Source organism: Alosa pseudoharengus, unplaced genomic scaffold (assembly GCF_046254945.1).
Source record: "Alosa pseudoharengus isolate Yale_2024_CS ecotype anadromous, Long Island Sound unplaced genomic scaffold, YU_APseudo_1.1 YU_APseudo_1.1_scf_15, whole genome shotgun sequence".
Classification (NCBI taxonomy): Eukaryota; Metazoa; Chordata; class Actinopteri; order Clupeiformes; family Clupeidae; genus Alosa; species Alosa pseudoharengus.
In genome coordinates, this window is record NW_027468620.1 from 10,405,156 (window position 1) to 10,423,033 (window position 17,878).

A 17,878-nucleotide genomic window follows, 5' to 3' on the forward strand; every position below is an offset into this window, starting at 1 on the left:
AAATTCTAAATGGTTTTATGCATAGGCTACTTGATATTTGTGTGCATAAAGGCAAGGTGTTTTTGTTCCTACAAGGAGAAATATGTCAAATAACATAATATGAATCCCTAAAACACTGAAATATATGTCTATTTCATATGGTTTAACTCACAGTGGCTGTGCTTACATTAAGGTGCATAAGACCTGTGTGTCCTAGAGAAGGGGCGGGCTCTGGAGCTTATAAGTCAGCCGCCCCATCTTTTGAATATTAAACTGCACGCATGCGTTTGCCACCCCCATTAGCTGAACTCGCTCCATAGTTACTGCTAGGTCTCAGTTGTGGACGGTGCTCGCATGGCTCCGGTGTAACGATTTCTCGCTGCTGTGAGGGAGAGAAAGTACAGAAGAACAACAGAACAATTTCAGAATCTAAAAAGAAAACAAGTGCATAAAGGAGGCTCACTTTTTGCGTTGGGAAATCTGTGGCGGTTTTTCTTTCCAAAAAGTTTTGCTCTCTGTCCTTGCATGTTTAAATCGGAGAGGAATATTAGTGCCGTGAGTCGGCCAGACGTCTAGTTATAGAGCAAGCGGCAACATCAACAAGACGGCATGATTTTGCGACGGAGATCAGTGTTTGCAGCTTTTTACTATCATGCCTTTTTACTGTGTTTGTGTGCGAAGGTATGTGGATCCTTATTAGTACCGACAAGACACAATTGGCAAAAGCATGAACGTGTTGTCCCTCTGACATCTTTTTACGCACAGGAAGAAGGATTTATGAAAGACTGATATTATTTTCCCAAATTAATGTACTAAATGTTGCGCACAACCTAGATATACGATTGTTTAGCTTGGACTTCAAATTGTCTAACCGACTGGCTTGCTGCCTTGCCTGATTTTTGTAAGGGTATCCAGCGTAGGTTGATATTTATTTTGAGGGGTACAAGGACAGTAGATAACTTTCAGCCGAGCTGCGTTTGACAGAGGTGTTATGGAAAAGTGTTACGTTTGAGCGGTGCAGAGTCAGAACATATCAACATAGGCTGCGTTAATGTCTGTGTATGTCTTTCGTGAGTCTCTTTTCTCATTGATTTTGTTTTATTCTAACAGGTGTCTGACGCATCGGGACAATTCGAGTTGCAAATCTTATCGATGCAGAACGTGAATGGCGAATTGCAAAACGGCTTGTGTTGTGATGGGACAAGGAACACGGAGGACCGAAAGTGCAACAGGGATGAATGTGATACTTATTTCAAAGTTTGTCTGAAGGAATACGTGCGTCGTGTCGCTGCGGTTGCTGGGCCTTGTAGTTTTGGAACTGGATCTACGCCCGCACTCGGAGGGAATACATTTTCTTCGAAAACCACATTGAGGAATGAAAAATCCAGGATTGTCTTGCCCTTCAGCTTCGCTTGGCCGGTGAGTACATGATTACAAGGTAATATGTGAAGTTAACCTACATCGTGAGATGGTGCCTGCGCTGATCACTAATCAAGATTTCTCCCATACCTTACTTGCACTGCGACATGAACACGGTGAACACACGTGGGATAGCGTTCAGTACTATTAGTGAAGATGGTTAATATTCTACAGTAAAATTTGTCTTCACTGTGTCTATCTGTCTTGATAGTCAGCAGTAATTTCATATATATCGCTGTGATCGCCAAGGCGTATTGACAACAGAATAGGAAGTTTGTTGCTTTGTTGGAAGTTAGTTGAACTACAACTTAGGCTGCTGTAGAAGACTTTGGGACTGATGAACATTCCAGTCTTGATAGTCTTGTCGCCTTTACCCATAGACTACAGATTAATCATTTGCATGAACATGTTTGCATCTGCGTTATTCTGTTCATTAGTGTATTTTGCGCCACCTACTTTTACATAATTGACTGCTGTCCCCTGAAACATTGGTTTGTGGCTGTTTTCAAGTACTTATTACACTGATGTTTGGATTTAAATTGGTTTGGTCATTTTTATCAGACAGTCAACAAGGGTATTGCAAAACACCAGTTAGCTAATTATCGGGCATCGCACTACCGTACTATTTCACACTGCGTAAAGTTACCAAACGGTTATTGGAGGCAGTGGGTAGTCTATAAGTTTCACCTCGGCATTAGAGGTCCCTTGGTAATAAAGAAAGATGACCCTGCGCTGAGTTGATGAAACAAGATCGCATGCAGGGCCTGTTGTTTCGTCCCTTTGCTCTCATTAACTGTAAACGTTGTGCCCTCACCACAATACAAATCAATTCAATTAAACTAAATTCAGTTATTTGCGATAACTTCCGTACTGCCTCACTTGTATAAGGTCACGGCGCTCACCTGAACAGCCGGGGATGTTATTAGCTCTGGCATTCGTGGTTAGAATCAGCTGCAATGGGGGACATGAATGATTCGTAGCCTTAACGCGCTTATTTTTGACGTATGAGTTCAATAGACAATGTGCATCTCCTACAGAGAAACTCGTAAAATGCTAGCAGCAGAACTGCCTACGAATGGAGGCGTGCGCTCCCTCGCGCTCAATTTGCAGGTTTGGAGGAACTGAACAGAGGGATTACGGTCACTCAAGTTTACATGATGACATATCAATGGGATTGAGAATTAGGCTACGTATTTACCTATGACTGTGGATAATATGTCAGAGTCAGAGTTAAGCATGCGTTCACTACGTGCATATTAAGGCTAAACTTATAGCCCAAGCATGAACGTGTCCAATTACATCGCATCTATTTATGTCTAACCTGCGGCGTCGTATGTTTTTTTTTTTTTTTCTTTTACAACTAGTTCAGTCAACGTTGTCGTTGGGTGATAACTTAAATGTGGAAAATTACCTCGGCTCGGACAGCAACATTTTAAATGGACAACCTCTCGTTTCCTGCTCCAGAGAGTATTTTGGCCACATTCCCAACAACGCACAGCCCGTTTTTTTCACCATGAGCTAAATGTGGCGCAAAATTTAAACAGGGTTTGGTTTGGTGCGAAGAGCCGCTTAGAATAAAGTAACGCGAGGAGGAGATATTCCATTTCATGTTTCGGCCCGCTGTGACATCATCTGTACCCACACACACACACACACTTTGACGCCAGTTGAATACTGTATGTGCGTGCTCCGATCTTACAATTTAGTTGGTGACGCTTATCTGGCCGTGTTTATTGCAATTATTGTTGGACCACAGCCAGTCAGGACTTTTTCCTCTTTCTTTAATTACTTCAATTCCCTGTGTGATCTGCCGGGAGGTAATTCATATCATCCATTGTTCTTCCCTTGAACTGATTGGTTGTTGCGGATGGATGGTGTTGCTGAGCAGGTGATTGGGCGGTTGGATGTGGTTCATAAAGTTCTTTTTTTTGGCCGCCTGGAGCTGGCCTCTTGTCGAGGCTTGGGCTTTGTGAAAGACACGCTTGGCTGAATCTTAGCTATTTCATCTCTTAACCTTGCCACCCTCAGTAACCGCTGTGCTCTGTGAGCTTGGCCGCAGGTTCCCAGGCCAGGTAGAGCGAGAGGAACCACCCAGCAGCTGCAAAGCAGCCTCAGCTCGCTTCAAGAAAAACTGCAGTTTATGTTCATATCCCACATAAATAATGACCCTGTCATCCACTTTACCCTGTTTCTTGCTTATTGGCTTCAGCAGAGTAGATTTTTTTCTCTTTGCTTCTGTTCCAGCATTGCTGCTGGGTGTGTACACTTTAGGCAATTTGGAGAGTGTGAGAGAGAGGGAGAGGTTTTTTTGGAAAGGCCACCCAGACAGAGCCAGGCCCAGCTAATATTAACCAGGGACAATGGCTTGCCCAAACTGGCCACAGCGAGGATTACAGAACATAATGGAGTCAATCCAGGAATAATGCTCGTCCAGGGAAAGCAACAGGAAGCAGTGTTGGACTCAGCAAAGATGCGAGAGGCTCCTAGACAAACCGAACCAAGCGATGACCTTGCCTCACATACCGGCGGCTTCAGCAGAGTGGTGGTCACAGCAGTGTGCCCTAGTACAGCTGTGTATGGCTGGACTGCAAAATGATTTGCCCCATATAGCGTGTCATGGATGGACTGCAAATTGATTTACCCCTTAGAGCAGGTGTGTCTGGATGGCCCGCAAAACGATTTGTCCATATAGTGTGTCCCTCAATGTGTGTGTGTGCATTCTCTTTTAAAAGCACTCTCTTTTTCACTGTATTGACTTGAAATCTGTTGTTTGTATTTTGGTTTCTCACTCAGACTAAGAGTGACTGGTGTAGCTCCGCCACCCATCTGTGTTTACAGGCGGGTGAGGTGACTTGTCTAAGAGCACATGCCCTGAAGGAAAGGGCTACTGGCAGTTAAGGTTAATGACGTGTTTGCTTTCAATAGTGATGTCTGAAGCGACACTTATGTGCAAATTGCTCCAGCGAAGGAGAGGAGAATGCCATTCTCATGTTCCCTCTTCAGGGCTGAACAAGGGTGTGTGCGTGCATGTGCATGTGTGCGCTGTGGATGTTTGCTGGAGATGTAATTTTATTGTAGGGCGATTAGCGTGTCTGTGGCCATCGAAACAAGGTCTACTTCTGGTGCTAGCCTTTGTTTTTGCTTGATCAGTGCCAGTTAGACTCTACATGGGTTTGCTCTTAGCTCTCTGAGTTGGAAAGAGGGAGAAGAGTGAGTTGGCCCTTGAGCTGCGTGTGGCTCTCAAGAGTTGTCTGCGTTCCAGTCGAAACCGAAAACGCTGCTAGCCAAACCCTCAGACGCCAGGGCTTTGCTTTCCACCTTTAGCGTTCCCGTCATTCACGGGTCCCTTCTCTCTCTCTCTCTCTCTCTCTCTCTCCCTCTCTCTCTCTCTCTCTCTCCCTCTCTCCCTCTCCCTCTCTCCCTCCCTCCATCCTTCCCCCAGTCTGGCTGTCAATTAGGTGGCATAGCATAGTCCGATGGAATATGTGCAAACTGCTGAGTGACAAAAGCCTGATATCAGGGAAAGCACTCCTTATCCTGTCACAGAGGACCCAGGAAAAGACCTCGTCAAGAGGTTCTCACAGAGGAGACCCTACTTATCTGCTACCCCTGTTTAGTAGGAATCTCACGTGGGGAAAAAACAAGGGGGTTCTCAGGCCCTGGTTATCAGAATAGGCCACAAAAATGGGCCTTGGTTGAATCTGTAGGTAACGATGGGAAATTTCGGTGGCATCCACTCTAAACGTTTGTTAACATGTTATCACGTCAGATCTTGACGCAAAAACACAAAGTCCCAGCCCTTGTTACACCTTGTGTTAGGAGGCAGGTGTTTTCACTGACATAGCAAGCCAATATAGCATATGGCCTCTTCAAAAAAAATCTGTCTTGCTGGAGTGTATTGCCGAATGTGTTTCTTTTTTGGGACGGTAAGAAATCAGAGCCAACACCCCTCACACACACAGACGCACACACGCAACAACAAAAAAAAAAGCGTGTAAACTTGGGTTCAGACATGGCTCATTCCACAGTTCACTGACTCCTCGAGCTCTGGCTATTCTCATAGGGGAGACGCTTTACAGGAAGTCCTGCTCTCTCACAGACACTCTCAGGCCTTGTTTATACTGGGCAGCTCACTAGAAAGAGGAGGAGGAGGAGACGGTGGGCTGTGTGTGTGTGTGTGTGTGTGTGTGTGTGTGTGTGTGTGTGTGTGTGTGTGTGTGTGTGTGTGTGTGTGTGTGTGTGTGTGTGTGTGTGTGTGTGTGTGTGTGTGGGGGGGGGGGTCCATGGAGAGAGAAATTAGCAAATAGCTGGATGTCCATACTGTAGGCAGGCTGCTGAAAAGTGCTGGGAAGAGCGGTGAAGGCCTCTCGGTGGCAGGCAGGCAGGCGTTTTTTTATCAGATGCTGCCTATGCCGCCGCTGAACAGGGGCCCCACTGGCCCGTCAGTCCCGTCCGATAAGGCCACGTTTAACACTGGTGTCGACGCAGAGTAAGGGAGCCGCTTTTAGCGCAGAGAGCAGTGAGACTCAGTGGAGGGGGGGTGGACGGGTGGGGTGGGGAGGATGGAGCGACGGGGGTGGAGTGTGTGTGTTGGTGAGTTCAAAGAAGACTGAGGGGTCAGTGGCGAGCATGGGAAAAATGAACCTGGCGGCAGCAGGCATTCGGAGCTGATAAGCAGGTAGTGAGTTATGGAGTGAGATGAATGGGGCAGGCTTGCCTTGCCGTCCAGTCTAGTCCAGCACTTTTCTGGAAGTCTGCTACCGACTACATGTGCTGTTGGCACTTTTATTTTTTAGTATTTCCATGTGAATTTATTTTGTTGTACTTGACGGCTGCTTTGTTTTGATTTGTCTGACAGGTGATTTGCTGATGACTCATGTTTGCTTTGTTTCCCCGTATTGTTTTGCTATGGATTTGTAGAAAAGGGACCAGTCGCTTTCATGCCTAGGCTTGTCCAAACTGTACTCTGAAGTATTTTCCCAGGCATTATGCCCCGTCTTATTCGGCAAAGATGAACTGAGTGGGTAGGCAGTGAGATTTCACTGGGGAACAGCCCCTTTTTTTTTCAGCGCACTGTACACAACCCTGCTACATTGATTGATGAGGTGATTTGATGAGGTGAATAGAGCACACAGTGTTCGCGAAAGTAGGCTAATGTGGCTATGTGGACACATGAGCTTGTTTGGTCTTTTATCATTAGCGACGGACATATCAGTAGTTCAGCACACAGCTGTTTCCCCTCTCATAATAGCTCGGGTTCATTAGTGACAATCTCTGCTTTTGCTGAATAGCAGTCTGATTGGTTAAGATTAAGGGACTTTTGCCTGAATGCTTGCTGAGTGCCAGTGTATCAGCCCATGTAAGGTAGAGGGGACATCTTTGTGGACTGGGGTTGTGAAGAGTGTCTGAGTGGGGCTAACGTATCTGTGCAACGGAGGGCCTGACCTTGCCAGTGCTCTGCGAGCCACCATCTTGATTATTTTGGAAATTCCAGCGAGTCCATCTTGGAAGGAGGGAGAGCGGTGTGTGAATGTGACAAGTAGGTGCTGGAAGTGGATGCCTTGGCACTGCGAAGAAACACACACACAGATACACACACACACACACACACACACACACACACACACACACACACACACAAACACAGATACAGACAGACATGGAGAGAGGCAGACAACCACACTCACATGGAGAAAGTGGCACAAATACACACACACACACACACACACACACAGAGGAAGAGAAACACACACACACACACACACACACACACAGAGGAAGAGAAACACACACAACCTTTGTGTCTCTCTGTCCTCCTGTGGGGCAGCATTGCTGGGCTTTCTCTAGCCCTGTTACTTGATATCAGTGAGAGCTGTGATGACCTTAAGTCAGACAAAGCGTTTCAGAAGTGCTGAAGTGAAGCCAGATCCTCTAGAGATCCCATCCTGCATGAGAGTCACACTAAAAGCCTCCCCTTCTCTCTCTCTCTTTCCACACACACACACACACAAATACAATTATTCAGATCCCTTCTCAAAACTGGTCTGGCTGCTTACACAGGTAAAAGGAAAAAGAAATCAAACTTGTTTTAAGACCTATTAATCACAAAAGTGTGTGTGTGTGCTGTGTGTGTTCTCCAACTTTCTCTGCTCCAGTGAGTCCTTAGTATTCTCTGGGAAACTGTAGTGCTTGCACACTGTCAGCCTACAGGTGTGTGTGTGTGTGTGTGGCTGCTCCTTCAACCAGCTGGCTAACCGGCTTAGAGGAGGATGACAGGTGTGAGCCACACTGTGACATCATCGTCTTATCTGCTGTCATACCTCGGTGTTCGCACCCACCGAGATATGAAGATAAGCGTTTCCCTTTGATGTGTCAACCACTTTCACTGACACCAAAACATTGCCCGTGTTTCTCTTTAGGCCCTGCACACAGGTAGTGTGTCATTGTGGTCTCTGAGAAGGTGCCGTATACTGTAGGCGTCATTGTGCCCTTAAGTAGGTGATCCATAGTCTATGAAATATGAAACCGTTTGGTTGTGTGGTTGTGCTCTGAGCAACACCAAGTTGACTCTTTGTGCTCGGTCAACACCAAGTAGACATCGACATGAAATAGCATAGCTTTGACTAATATGTTAAAAGTGTGTTTGGCACTTCACTTAGCTGACCCTTTCATCCAACGTGACAGTGACAGACAAGTGCAGAACAACGGCTTATTCTTGTGGATGTGGTGTTAATTAATCATTGTTTCGCTGACTTGTGTGACTCGAGAAGATAACTAGGTAAGGTGTAGAGGTAGGAGAAGGATGCTTTGACGTCCTCCTTCTGACCGGTGTGGATTAGAGATGCGAACTCGCCGACTGGCCGTTCGGCTGGAGGTGTCAGACGGTTTCCTGCTGTGTGCAGGGGAGCGTCGGTTGAGCCGGGGGACCAGTGCCGGTGCGCTGTCCGGCCATTTGAGATTTTAAGAGGATTAGTGATGACAGAGATGATTGTGGTTTATCTTCCCTCTCTCTCTCTCTCTTTCTCTCTCTCTCTCTCTCTCTCTCCTTCTCTGTGCTGTTTTTCTCATCACCCTGCCTGCCTGTTGGGCTAAGCTATGCAGTGAGTTTAATTTAAGCTCTTTTTTTAAAAATAAAAAATAAAAGCTGAACTTGCACACCATGTCGGAAGAGGAAAGCATGTGCATTTTTGTGGCTGAGCTAAATTGTTGCCTCTCTATGCCTGTGAGCCATGCATTGATTGTGCCTGAGCTCGTGAGAAATTGTGGACGGGAGAGTTCAGGAGTGCTTCCTCATGTGAACTCCATTCTGACCTGCCTTCTTCTTTTGCTTCCCATAGAGATCTTATTCGTTGATAGTGGAAGCCCTGGACTTTGATAACGACACCACAAGTGGAAGTAAGTATCAAGCTGTACTTTTTCTTTGCATGTCTTTGAGTTTTTATTTCTCTTTTATTCTTCAACCACCCTTGCACATTTACCCCAACTCTCAACTCTTACAATCATGCACACACACACACACACACACACACACACAGACACACGGACACACGGAAACACACACACACGCGGATAGACAGATGGACACAGACGGACTCACAGACGGACACATACAGACACACAGATGGACACACACACAGACGTACACACACACTCTGGCTTAATCTTTTGGGAGCCGCTCTAGTTAACACCAGAAATGGAAGTTTATTTTTCCGGCCTTCCTCTCTCCCTCCCTCCCTCTCTTCCTCCCTCTCTTCCTCCCTCTCTCCCTCCCTCCTGTCAGCCCTGTAGCCGATAAAGCAAGTGTGCTGACAGGTGCCTGCAACAGCACAGGACAGAGAAGAGGAAGGCAGGAAAGAAAGAGTTGTGGTGTGTGTGTGTGTGTGTGTGTGTGTGGTGGAGGGGGGTTACTGGTGTGTGTTTGTGTGGGAGGGGGTTTACTGCTGTGTGTGTGTTTGTGTGTGAGGGGGGGTTACTGCTGTGTGTGTGTGTGTGTGTGTGCATGTGTGTGGGAAGGAGAGGAGGCCTGCAGGGGTGAAAGGGCTCGCATGCTTATGAAAATGTTTTCAGATGCCTTGACGACTGATGGCAGGTGCCGTAGGCCGGCGATGTACACTCTCACTGTCACCGTGGCGTTGCTCTGGACGCATCTGTTTCCCCGCTGCAACGCCATAAGCTCCACAGCTCAACACTACGCCGCAGAGACAGTTTTATTGCCTGTGTGTATGTTTGTGTGTGTGTGTGTGATAGAGAGAGAGAGAGTGTGTGGGTGTGTTTTGTGTTAAGAGTGGTGTTGGATATCATTGAGTTTGATTGTTGGGCTGTGTACAGAGCAAGGCTATGATTGTCTCTAACACAGTTTGCCGTTTGGTGATGAAAGTTTAACATGGTTGTCGTCAAAAAATGGCTTTAGACTTTAGTTATAGTTGTGTAAGATACAGTCAAACTAATTGTTCTCCCCCATCTATATGTATCTTTTTTTTAAAAATATCTTTCAAGTATAATTTGTCATTTTTTTCCTTTGGTTGAAAATAATAATTGAAAATACTAAAAACCATGCAAAATACTAAAAAACCGAAGAACATTGGAATATGCCCAGTATTTCCTTTTACGATATTTGCCGTAAATCTATTTGTCTGATCGAATTTCATTTAGGCCTAAGTGTAAGGTGCCTTTTTGATTGTTTTGTTGTGTTCTTTTGGTTTGAGAGTTCGGCTGGGGCCAGTTGGTGGTTTTTACAGTGCCTGTCTGAGGTAACTGACTGCAGGCTTTAGTAGGTCCCTACTGTCGGCTGTCTGTTTGCCATCTTCCAGTAGTCCATTAGGATGACTGTGTGAATAACCCCGATTAAAGACCAGCAGCCCTCTCCAGAATCACTCTTCCTCCTCCAACTACTACTACTACCACCACACAAACCGGTAGCTTTTGGCCTACACGCACACACACACAGTAACATGCACACATATGCACTTGCATGTGCACACAAACACACACACACATACACTCCCACTCTCTCACTAACATGCACACACATGCAAGCACATACACTCTTCTAGGAGGCACATACACTCTTCTAGGAAGCACATACACTCTTCTAGGATTTCTAGGAAGTGCTCAGGAGTTCAGGAAAAGTTACGTGGGTGTTCTGCACTCAAACAAATAGCAAATGACAAAATCACAAAACTGTTTATATATGAAACATGCAATATGAAACATTTGTGTTCCTGACTTGACCTAGACATCTTTCACCCATTCGTTGACTCTCACTTAGCATAAAGGCACACTGAGCTTTCACTTTTTTAAAATGGTATAAAAAGCTTCACTGCAACTGCTGAATGTCTTGGCCTTAGCATGATGTTTTGGAGAGTAGTGGTGGCCCCCTGTTATGTTGACCGCTCATCTTCACCTCCTGGTGAAGTGGCTGGGGCAGCAGGTAGCGAGGACGTGCTGCTTGGCACGAGCCACAAGCCAGAGCTTGCTGGTGAAATGCCCCAGTGAGCTGCGGGATTCCTTAGGCCCCGGAAAGTTCGTCTGGCGTGATTTCGTCAAGCCTTTCGCTCCCGAGCATAGTCAACACACACGCCTAGTCAACACGCACACACACGCACACACAATCACGGGTCATCCTACGGATTACATCATCCTCCCACAACTCACTCCTCTCACTCGTCTCGCACACACTAGCTCACTCACTGAGGAGTAGAAGTAGTGTGTGTGTGTGTCTTTCTATGTCTGTGTCTGTGTCTGTGACTGTCTGCTCTCTCTCTTTGTCTGTCTCTCTCTCTCTGTATACATGCGTGGGTGTGCATGAAAGTAACAGATAGAGAGATGACAAAGTGACTGCGTTTTTGTGGTTCCATTTCACAGAAGTGTGAAGCAACATGCGAGGTGTAGGCCTTGTGGTTTCTCTAAGAAGACTAGAAAGCTGAGCCAGTTTATAGCGTTCCTGTGGTAGATGAGTGTTGCTATAGATACCATGTTTGTGTTTGTTGTGGTCGTCAGGTGGGTGGTGTTTAGGGTCGGTGTGAGTGACATCCCTGTCAATCTGAGTCTGGAAGGTTATAGATAAGATTTTGTGCAACAGTTTGTAAATGTGCAGTGTAGTGGGCTTGTCGTCAGTAAATTATGAGGACATTTAACATTCCATTGTTTTGAGGCATGGATCACAAAGCTCATTAGAAGCATGTAGTCTTCTGTTTTGGTCTGGGGGACTGTTTAAGGGGAAAGCCACATTCAGACAGGAAGAGACTAGCAGTGTTTTTGTGGCTAAATGTCACGCAACAAATCTCAGCGTTTGAGGCAGCAACAAGCAATGGGCGTCAGGCGAATTGTGGTGTGTCTGGATTCTGGATTAGGTTTACTGATGTCTTCAGTAGACAAAAAGTTTTGCTTTGCTACAGGTGGCTCCTTAATGTTCAGTGTCAGCTTAATTGACGATGAGCAATTGACCCAGAAGAACAGAGTGATAGACGGATGCACAGACAAATTAGAATGACAGACTAGCACTTACTCATCGTCATGCACCACTGCACTGTACTTAAGCAGTGTATAACTTGCACTGGCAGCCATGTTTAGGATGGCCAGATGAGGTTAGCACTGTAGAAAAAGTGTTGGTTTGGTTTGGTTTGGTTCCATAACACAATATCGCTTCAATATATTTTCAATAATATTAATGAGTGATGTTTTTTAACTGTGAATTTCATGTAATATCAGTGAAACTGCAGTTGTGTTGTTTTGATTGAATAAAGTTAAATAAAATGACAATAACCCAATTGCAACTTCACTAAATAAAAAAATATTTATGAAAAGTCATTAAAATGGCAGATATTATTTAGCATTTTGGAACCAAACTCTTCATTAGTTTTAAAATGCGTCTCTCTCTCTCTCTCTTTCTATCTGTGTGTTGTCTGACTTGTGCCTTGATATTCTCTGTGTGTGTGTGTGTGTGTGTAGGCTCCTTGGGGAAGATCATCGAGAAGGCCCAGCATTCGGGCATGATCAACCCCAACCACCCATGGCAGAAGCTGTCCCACGACGGCAACGTGGCCCAGTTCGAGTACCAGATCCGGGTCACTTGCGACGAGCACTACTACGGCTTTGGCTGCAACAAGTACTGCCGACCCCGCAGCGATTTCTTTGGCCACTTCAACTGCGACCATAATGGCAACAAGACCTGTCTAGATGGATGGTCAGGCCGTGACTGCAGCAAAGGTAGGCGGCTGAGCTGACCACCACACTGCCATACTGTCTCGGCTGTTTGTTGGGCTCTGTGTTTGGCTGAAGACAAGAGGGGGGTTTAACCGTATAAGCAATGTATTTTGAGGGGTTGGGGGGTGTGTTGCCACTTTTGAATTAATCATCACTGCTGTCAAGATGTAGCTAGTGTTATTGCCTGCAGCCCAAGTGGAAGTTGCTCTCATCTGTGGCTAAAGTCGTGTGAAATCGGAGTTGGCCGAAAGTAAGTTACTGAGTGGGGGATTTAGAAGACTTTCCTCCGCATTCCACAAATGTTCCCACGAGTGTGTCGGCAGACTCAACATCGAAGCCCTGGCATGGGGCAGATAACACTCAAGTCTCTAATTCCTCTCTCCTCCCTTTTTCCCTCTCTCTCTCTTTCTTTCTCTCTCTCTCTCTCTCTCTCTCTCTCTCTCTCTCTCTCTCTCTCTCTCTCTTTCTCCCTATCTCATTCTCCTCAGCTATTTGCAAACAAGGCTGCAGCACTGAGCACGGTGACTGTGAGCAACCAGGTGAATGTCGGTAAGTCACTCACAACAATCTCCTTGTCTTGCTGCGATGACCTTTGCTCCATTTAGGACATAATGCTTCTCTTTGCGAACATTACTTAACAGCATTAAGTAGTTTCAGCTAGGAGTGAATAAACTGATTTGTTTGTGGGTTGGTGTATACGGGGTTCAGATATTTTTTTTGTTTTTTCTGAGCTGAACTTCAGCTTTACTGAACAGCTGTTACTGCACAGAACGTTTTGTGGTTGAGCTTGATTCTTGTCAGGGATCTTTCTTCTACTACTAATGTCCTGATGCTGTAGCATCTCTATCTGAGAAAAGAATTGGTGGCAACAGGTTGTGTTAAGTGGCTGTTTCAACTTACCTTGTTGACATAGCGGTGTCGAGCCAGTTGTACACTTTTAAAAACCTGTCTTCATGGGCTTAATGTGGGTGCTGCATTATGGGGTTTTTATTGGATTTTTGTACAGTGAAATTGTTGGTAGTGCATGCTGCTGGTATTATCATTGCATCAGCTCTTCTCCTCTCTGAGCCCCAAAATGCACTGCTTGTTTTGGTAATGGTTTATGAGTTTCGCCTTAGGGGAAGTCGGTTGGAGACGAATATCAAAACAAGTTAGCACACTGAGAGGGATAGCGCTGCGAACGGCAACACATTCACACACACTGGCCGTACTGTTACGAATGCAGTCATTTGGCTTGGTCTATTGCCTTATATGTTTTTGCACAAGACTCTTAGTTTGTAGGCCTTAATACAAATATGGCTTGTTGCCATGTGGTGTTCCGAAACTTATGGCCAATGTGGATGGTTTCGCTGATTTACCTTTGGAAAAGTGATTGCTTCATTGACTTGACTAGGCAAGTGAATTTGATTCAGAGTGCAAACAGGAATGAGGCCATGTTATCTTTAATTGCTAATTTTATCAGCACCATCGCCTAAGGTAAATGCTGCTAGTGCTTATTGCTTCACCTCTTTGTTTGGAGGCCAATGCTATGAATGTTGACTATGAATAACACTTTTCACTCTTGGTCAGGAGCAAACTTGTAGTCTGGGAACAAAGCCTTTGGCTTTTGCATCTTGGAGTTTTAGTATAATGTTTTTATTTTGTTTGTTTTGTTTTCTTTGTGGAAAAAAAGTGCTGACTTGCATGACTTGGCAGCCCTAGGCAAGTGCAGTCCCCTATCCAGAGCCAAGGCATTTTCTCGATGTGCTTCCTTGGAACATCGCCGTCTCACCCAGACATGCCCAGAACGACCATGTGATCTCCCGAGTCATTATGGTTTGGTCCTTAGCGTGTAAAGCGTTTTTATCATACATCACAAAAAGCCTTGAGGTTCCAGTAAAGGCCAACTTGCTACTGCACGGCTCCCACTTACAGCTTCACAGTGTGGGTTACCAGAACTAGGCCTCCGAAAAAGCCTGTGTATAAAGTGCCGCACAGAGCATGTCAAGGTCCAGTGTGTCCAGTCTATTCCCACAAAGAGGGACACAACAACACTTAGAGCCCAACACACTTTCCAGAGGCAAAGTCCTACGTTGAAGGAAAATCGTTTCCCTCCCTCCCTCCCTCCCTCCCCCAGACTTTTAAAGAAATACCCTGGAAGGATTGATATCTATGCCCCTTGGCATCAATATCCAACACCTTTTAGAGCTAAGATGGTACCCAGTTAGTCCAAAACCAACTAAAAGGGTCATTATCCTACCCAATCAACAATGTTACATAGTGCAATATCAAGCATTGTAGGCACACACTGGCAATGTCAGAGACTTCATTCTCCATATTGTAAGTCAGTGTGGCATCAGGATGAGTGTGAAGCTGGTAAAAGAACTGCATTGTGTTGCTTAAAAGTGCAGTTCTTCTCCCACTTCCTCTACCCAACTCCCAGCAGCCCCTCCACTCCCCTTCAGTGTGTCTCAGGGATCCCAAAAAGCACTGGGGCCGGAAGTGATTTCGTTAGAGGTTGTTGTCCGTTTTTCTCAGGGAGAGAGATACTTTGCTTGTCTCCGTTTTTTTTTTTTGTGTGTGCGAATAGCCTGTTTAATCACAGACTGGGGTTTACTTAACCACCGCGTTTATTTTTACAGCTGAGCCGCTGCCCGGGGCTAATTGTTTTCATTCTTTTTCCCAGAGGGCTGTCTGTTTTCTCCTTCGCGCTGGGCTCCCTCTCTCTCTTTCTATCTGTTGAAATGCTATCTCATCAGGGCCGCTTTTTAAAAAAGAGACCCAGTTATCGCTGGAGGTCGTAGATATGGAGCTTTAATTACGGTCCCGGTCTTAAAGGAGACTCACTCCAGTGCTGGGGATTCGGAAGGCGCTGCTTAATTACGGCCTGCGAGATTCTCCGCGGTCAGAGGGCTTTCTTGCACTACGCCTGGGGTAGAGAGAGGGGGAGAGCAGGGAGGAGGGAGGAAGAGGAATGGGGGGGGGGGGGGGTACGTGGGAAAACACGGACCGGGGAGGCCTGCCGGAACGCCGAGGCCTTTGAAAATCCCGGCGCGGCCAAAAGGGACGACGCAGTCAGCAAACTTGAGAACACCCCCTCATCTGTCCGCACTGTCCCCACGCCAAGCCGCCGTTACAGTGTTGAAACACACAGTGTCTTGCCACAGGCTAATGTTAGCTCTGAGAAAAGGTCCCTGCGGAGCCCTAAGCTGGTCGCTTTTTTCCCCCCTCTTTTGTTTTTAATGGTCGAGCATTAAATAGTTTGGGTTGAATAGAGTTGTTGGGTTTTTAAAAAACGTTCTGCTGTGAAGTCCCAGCAGCATAAAAATACTATTGTCTGCTGAGGTTCGGAGAAAAAAGCGGCACACAGAGAGTCTAATATCGTTTGGAAATTATACTGCATGTCTTGTGGTTTTCAATTCAGTAGCCTTTGGCAAGTGAATCTGGGACACATAATTCTCTCTGCCTACTCGTGTGGCCAATTTTATTGATGTGGTCCTTCCTATCTGGTTTTCTTTGCTTGTTATTGTAAACCACCTCTGGTGTCAAAGGACTAAATCTGATCCCTTGTCTTGAGGAAAGGAAGAGATAACATAAGTACATGACATCGTTAGAGTCAGAATCTTTAATCTGCAGAATCAGTGCAGAAGTAGATGTCTCCTACCCTGGAGGTGTTGTCCGCACTACAAGGAACGCTGTACATTGTATGGTTTATGGTATTTATTACCAGTATGTGTGTTCAGTATAAGCATGTACTCCTGTTGTGATGTCGTTAGTCTAGATCCAGAGATGTGTAACTTCTAGAAAAGTGTGTGTTCATGTACTAAGTGTTCAGTATAAGCATGTACTTTTGTTGTGATATTGTTAGTCTAGATCCAGAGATGTATAACTTCTACAAAAGTGTGTGTTCATGTACTAAGTGTGTGTTTTTGTGACATTTTCACCAGGTGCCAGTATGGCTGGCAAGGGCCATTCTGTGACAAGTGCAAGCCTCACCCAGGATGCCAGCATGGGACCTGTATCGAGCCGTGGCAGTGCCTCTGTGACACCAACTGGGGTGGACAGCTCTGTGACAAAGGTACATGTCCCTGATTACGCCATTGCTCCCGCCAAGGTCTCAATGGCTCTCGGACACTCTACTTCCTGTAACCAGTTCTTCTCAACCTGATAACATTCAGACTCTGTGGTGAAGGGAGAGCAGGCTGAATAATAATTAAAAAAAAAAAAATTCTCAAAAGTACTTTGCCAGTCAGCTTATTAATGTAAGAGGTTAAACAATGGCTCGGTGACCTTAGTGAGTCTGAGCCGGGAACATCCAGGGAAGGTTTCACCGGTCACCACCTTCCGTAAAAGCTATTTATAGCAGCCACTATGTCTTTGTCTGACAACTCCGTTTTCTCCCTCACCCCCCTCCACCGACCCCCCCCCATGACAGACCTGAACACCTGTGCAACCCGGCAGCCATGCCAGAACGGAGGGACCTGCAGCAACACAGGGCCGGACAAGTACCAGTGCTCGTGCTCTGAGGGCTACTCAGGAGTCAACTGCGAGAGAGGTATTTGCCCTCCTGTTCTCACCTTAATGGTGTACACACAAGACCTCAAGCCCTTACTGTGACACGGACACACACACACACACACACACACACACACACACACACACATGGTGGACTTTTGTCCTGTGTCTGAATGAATGAGGCACTGAATGCACAGATGCCAGTAACTGGCAATGTTGCGTACAATTGAAAAAAAGCCAGTTTTAGTGAGGTCAACTGCAGGACTTGTATTGTACAACTGGATGAACATTTCAAGGCATTACTCCTGTCAGCTGCTAGGGTAATGCTAATGGTCTTACACGACGTTAAGTAATTACTTACTCATGACTGACATGGTGTTTCATAACGTGGAACCCTTCGCCGTGTTGCTGTTGGAAAAGCATGGAAAAGCTCCTCGGCTCAGGCCAGTGGATTTGGATCTCAAAGCTTGGTCGCTTTATGCCTCGAGCGCACAATTCAAGGACTCTTTCCGCTCTGAACTGACAGAGGTGAATTGCGTGTGTGTGCGTGTGTGTGTGTGTGTGCGCCTGCATATATAAGTGTGGATACTCTTTGTGTCAATCAGTAACCCTCAAAACGCAGTGAGAGGTCTTCCCAAGTGCTCTTGTAAGGAGAAGCGTGTTGAGGTCCATCCGTGGGGCTGTTGTGTCGTCGAGTTCCACTTGAGTCAGCCCCTCTGCTTTTAGTGGGCCCGTGGTGGAGACGCTGGAGCTGTATTTAGAGTCATATGAGAAGCGGAGA

The 17,878-nt window shown here is 46.0% G+C and overlaps 1 protein-coding gene across 2 annotated transcripts in view; it reads left to right on the forward strand.

Moving 5' to 3' along the window:
- The first annotated feature begins 317 nt into the window (after positions 1 to 317).
- The window catches only part of jag1b (jagged canonical Notch ligand 1b), a 33,009-nt gene continuing 15,448 nt past the window's right edge, over positions 318 to 17,878 (forward strand). For both annotated transcript variants that reach the window (XM_076285493.1, XM_076285492.1), the window contains exons 1-7: positions 318 to 660; positions 1,090 to 1,398; positions 8,736 to 8,793; positions 12,349 to 12,606; positions 13,092 to 13,152; positions 16,530 to 16,660; positions 17,018 to 17,137. In XM_076285493.1, the coding sequence (XP_076141608.1) occupies positions 589 to 660; positions 1,090 to 1,398; positions 8,736 to 8,793; positions 12,349 to 12,606; positions 13,092 to 13,152; positions 16,530 to 16,660; positions 17,018 to 17,137 (1,009 nt within the window). In that variant the 5' untranslated portion in view covers positions 318 to 588. The remainder of the gene's footprint in view (positions 661 to 1,089; positions 1,399 to 8,735; positions 8,794 to 12,348; positions 12,607 to 13,091; positions 13,153 to 16,529; positions 16,661 to 17,017; positions 17,138 to 17,878) is intronic.